This window comes from Setaria viridis, chromosome 8 (genome assembly GCF_005286985.2).
Source record: "Setaria viridis chromosome 8, Setaria_viridis_v4.0, whole genome shotgun sequence".
NCBI classification, from domain to species: Eukaryota; Viridiplantae; Streptophyta; class Magnoliopsida; order Poales; family Poaceae; genus Setaria; species Setaria viridis.
Genome location: NC_048270.2, coordinates 38576485 through 38580306, shown reverse-complemented (window position 1 = coordinate 38580306; position 3822 = coordinate 38576485). Strand labels below are relative to the sequence as shown.

The 3822-nt window shown below is 43.9% G+C and overlaps 1 protein-coding gene across 1 annotated transcript; it reads left to right on the top strand.

Moving 5' to 3' along the window:
* The first annotated feature begins 894 nt into the window (after nt 1-894).
* Nucleotides 895-2261, top strand: LOC117866853 (transcription factor MYB93). The gene is made up of 3 exons (XM_034751142.2): nt 895-1207; nt 1348-1662; nt 1838-2261. The coding sequence occupies exons 1-3, from the start codon at nt 942-944 to the stop codon at nt 1878-1880; spliced, it is 624 nt and encodes a 207-aa protein (XP_034607033.1). The 5' UTR covers nt 895-941; the 3' UTR covers nt 1881-2261.
* Nucleotides 2262-3822: the final 1561 nt, after the last annotated feature.

The following is a 3822-nucleotide window of genomic DNA, read 5'->3' as shown; positions in this document are numbered from 1 at the left end:
TGGCATATGGCCGGAGGATGACACTGCTAGAATTAACCATCCTTTGGTGGTGCAAGCAGCAATAGCTGATTTAGTGACTAAATAAAATAAAATTATATAGTTTAAAAAATTATATGCACATATATAGTTCATTTAATCACTATTGTTCAAAACTTGGGAGTATATAATGAAACATATTCTTTAGCATAAAATAAAATAGAAAAGAACTTTCTTAATTTATTTAAATTAATATTATTGAGAAAGAATCTCGCTCCAACTAGATTAGGCACATTACCAGACATTTTGACTATATTAATACTATTGTTTTAGTTTGATGCTCTCAGTTTTGGTTTCTTTGGATGAAAGTTTTACATTTTTGTAGGGAAAGCTCTGGTCGACAATGATTATCAAGAACAAAATAACCCAATGCCTAACCTGCCATACCGGTCACAAATAAATGCGGGAAACAGTAAGGCTTGAAGTTCTTTTCTTTTTGCTCTTTTTTAAGAGAATGCAAGGAGATGCATGTTCTACCTGCATATTTATATATCAAAATTAGTGAACATTAACAATTAGTATATTGCTTGAGCCCTAGTACAAAAGGTGCATGCCCACACCCTTAGGCCTTAGCAGCTTGGCAGTAAACCAGCCTCCTCCTTTTGTGCATGTATTCTGAATGATTGAAATCATTATATTTCCTCCTCATTTTCAGGATTGGATATAATTTGGGGACGATCACAGCTTCCATTTCCAGGAAGTAATATGCTTTCTACAGAACCATCAACTAGTGTAAGTAATTGAAAAACTAGGCCACAGTTTACATGTAGGGCACACAACCCCTAACTATATCATGACACTAGGTTTTGATGCACATAGTTAATCATAATTATCGTAAAGGAATGTGCTTAAGGTGGGTCCAAGCTTAGAGAGAGGTATAGCAAGAGCTTCTTCAATTCCTAACAATGGGGAGGTCACTGTGCTGCGACCAGGACGCCAGCGTGAAGAAGGGCCCCTGGACGCCCGAGGAGGACAAGCTTCTGGTCGACTACATCAAGGAGAACGGCCATGGGAGCTGGCGCCGCCTCCCCAAGCTCGCTGGCCTCAACCGCTGCGGCAAGAGCTGCCGCCTCCGCTGGACAAACTACCTCCGCCCGGACATCAAGCGCGACCACTTCACCGACGAGGAGGAGAAGCTCATCATCCACCTCCTCTCCATCCTAGGCAACAAGTACGTACGCGTGCACGATCCATTAGCTTGCTTGCTTCTTCTCCTTCCTTTTTACTAACCATGTTGCCATGCATGTCGATCGCCGCCGATGAGCTCGATCGCCGATCATCTGATACGTACATGTATGTGTGTATATGTAGGTGGTCGTCCATCGCCCCCAAGCTCCCCGGCAGGACGGACAACGAGATCAAGAACTACTGGTACACGCACCTGCGCAAGAAGCTCCTGAGCAGGGGCATCGACCCCGTCACGCACCGCCCGCCCAACCTCCTCGCCGGCATCCCCAACCTGCTCGCCGCCGGGATCCCAAACCTCGCCGCCGCCGCGCAGACCACCTGGGACATCTCGACGCCTTGCGGCGAGAAGACGCCGGCGTCGAGCCCGTTCGAGGGGCTGGGGAACCTCAACCTCGACGATGAATTCAACAGCGACAGCAGCTGCAGAGACTTGCTAGAGTGAGTACACAGCACCTCTCGTATCCTATCACCGTTATGTTCTTTTTTTTCCTTTTCCTAATTTTAGCTACTTTATTTTTTCCCTAAACCAATACTCCTAATATGCTGTTTATTTGCCTGTAATTTGATATAATTAACCAACCATTTTTTCTTGAATTTTGGTGCATATATGCAGGCAAATGTCATGGTTGAACAACCCGAATGAGCAGCAGCTGTGATAATGAAGAAATTAAATAATGACACATATATCTTTCAAATTTAGGATGAGATGAAGTTAAAAAAGGATCGATGGATCATTGGAGAGACAGTTTCTTGTTTGGATTATTGGTTGTTGCACACTTCTTCGAAGATGTGAATGAAGCTCGTTTGTTGTTGATAGGACAAATTAAAAGGCTGTTTGACTATACCCACTTCTAAACATGTACAGAGAAAGGATAGAAAGACATGCGTGTGTATACTCACTTTATTTTCAATGTTTTCAATTTGTTTTTTAGTTTTCCCCCCTTTGTTTGCCCTTTTGCAAGGAGGATATGTGTAATGATAATTAGCTTGTGATGACGACATATACTAAAAGAAGTTTCATTTTCCACACCCAAGTGTGACTATCTTCATATGTGTACCTGTTGACGTGACAGCGTGTTTTAATTTGCTACTAGTGTTGCTTGTGAGATGAAGCTAAATCTAGCCCGTCACAATGTTTGATAAAAAACTAGGTGTTGTCTATTATCTATATATAGTGCTTCGTTCTACACATGACTTAATATTATATCATTTTTAGACATGTTGAATCTATATACAATAAAGTGAATACGATCAAGATAGTACGTAGTGTATCAGTTTCAGTCTAAGCAGTACTTCCTCCGTTCCAAATTATAGGTCATTTTAGCTTTTTTATATTCACTAGGATCGTGCCCGTGCGTTGCCACGAGCAGCAAAATATTTATATTACACTCTTAGTTCGATAGTACAGTCCTCTTTGGTTCTTTTGACATTCCAATAAAAATTTTTAATTTTGCTGGACCTGCTGGCTTTGGCTCCATCTCCTTTGCTTTTCTTTGTTTACCGCATTTTTTGAAGAGCTCCTTCACCATTGCTTGGGATAGCTTCCGCAATTCCTCAATAGTCATATCAGCCGATAGTTTCTGAATGGTCTCAAACTTCCTTGTTTTCCTTGGTTGCCTTAGCTTGGAAGGCGGTGGTCGCGGCTTCTTCAGAGGTGCTGCAGGTTAGTTGCTCACTGCAGGTCTTAGTCTTGGTGATAGTGATCGGGGAGGGGTGTTGTGGTCATCGTCGCTCGCACCACTAGGATTCGATGGCGATGGAGATGGTGATCGAGCAGGATGCGATGGCCCTAGTGGTGTCGACGGTCCGAGGTGGATGGGCAGGAGATGACGATCTTGAGTTTTGATGAGATGGTCGCTGTGGGGCACGGGGAACAATGATGCCATCTTGCTGGGGATGATGATGTAGCATTTGCGCCATATAATGATCCCGTGAAGTGCATCTCCTAGTGTCCTTTCTCCGTCACCTCCCGGAAAGTTGAGCTCTATGCCTTCATATTGATTATCAACAATCTGCTCTAGGCCAACGCTGGAGTAGCCATGTGGAATCTCCAATCCATGACTTGTCTGCCTTGGCAAGATTGGTAAAGCACTCCCGTACGCCACCTGTGCATATATAGGCAAAATAAAGAAGTTATTAAACTCCCGAGGTGTGGATCAATTGAGAAGATTACATAATTATATATATGTATACCTTAAGTTGTTGAATGGTCTATGCAGTTCACATGAGGTGCGCTAAGTGATGTCATCCACAGGGTACCATTGGTTGTCCATGGGGTAATCTTGGCATGTGCTCACTGAGGACCCCTGTGGAAGTACAGCTGCTTCGGCGTTGAGAAGAGCTGACAACGTTTGGATCCGACGGCAGATTGGGCCATCTCAGTAACTGCCGGGCCACTCGACACATAACTTCTTCCTGCATTCTTACTTGTTGTGAATGCACTTTGGCTTCTAACATGCGCCGCCAGCTCTCCTGTTGCTGTTCCTTTCTTCGCTTGAGGCTTTTGTACGAGTCAATGTCCCTACGGAAAGCGAACTTCCACAGAACGACCCCATAGCCTCGGCAACGTCCTGGGTGTTCTAGATTCCTGAGGGTCAA

Bases quoted from the DNA above. Each gene is read 5' to 3' on its own strand.
- LOC117866853 (XM_034751142.2), top strand. From the start codon at position 942: ATGGGGAGGTCACTGTGCTGCGACCAGGACGCCAGCGTGAAGAAGGGC. The intron at 1,208-1,347 runs GTACGTACGCGT...GTGTATATGTAG, and splicing joins CTCTCCATCCTAGGCAACAA to GTGGTCGTCCATCGCCCCCA. The intron at 1,663-1,837 runs GTGAGTACACAG...GCATATATGCAG, and splicing joins AGCTGCAGAGACTTGCTAGA to GCAAATGTCATGGTTGAACA.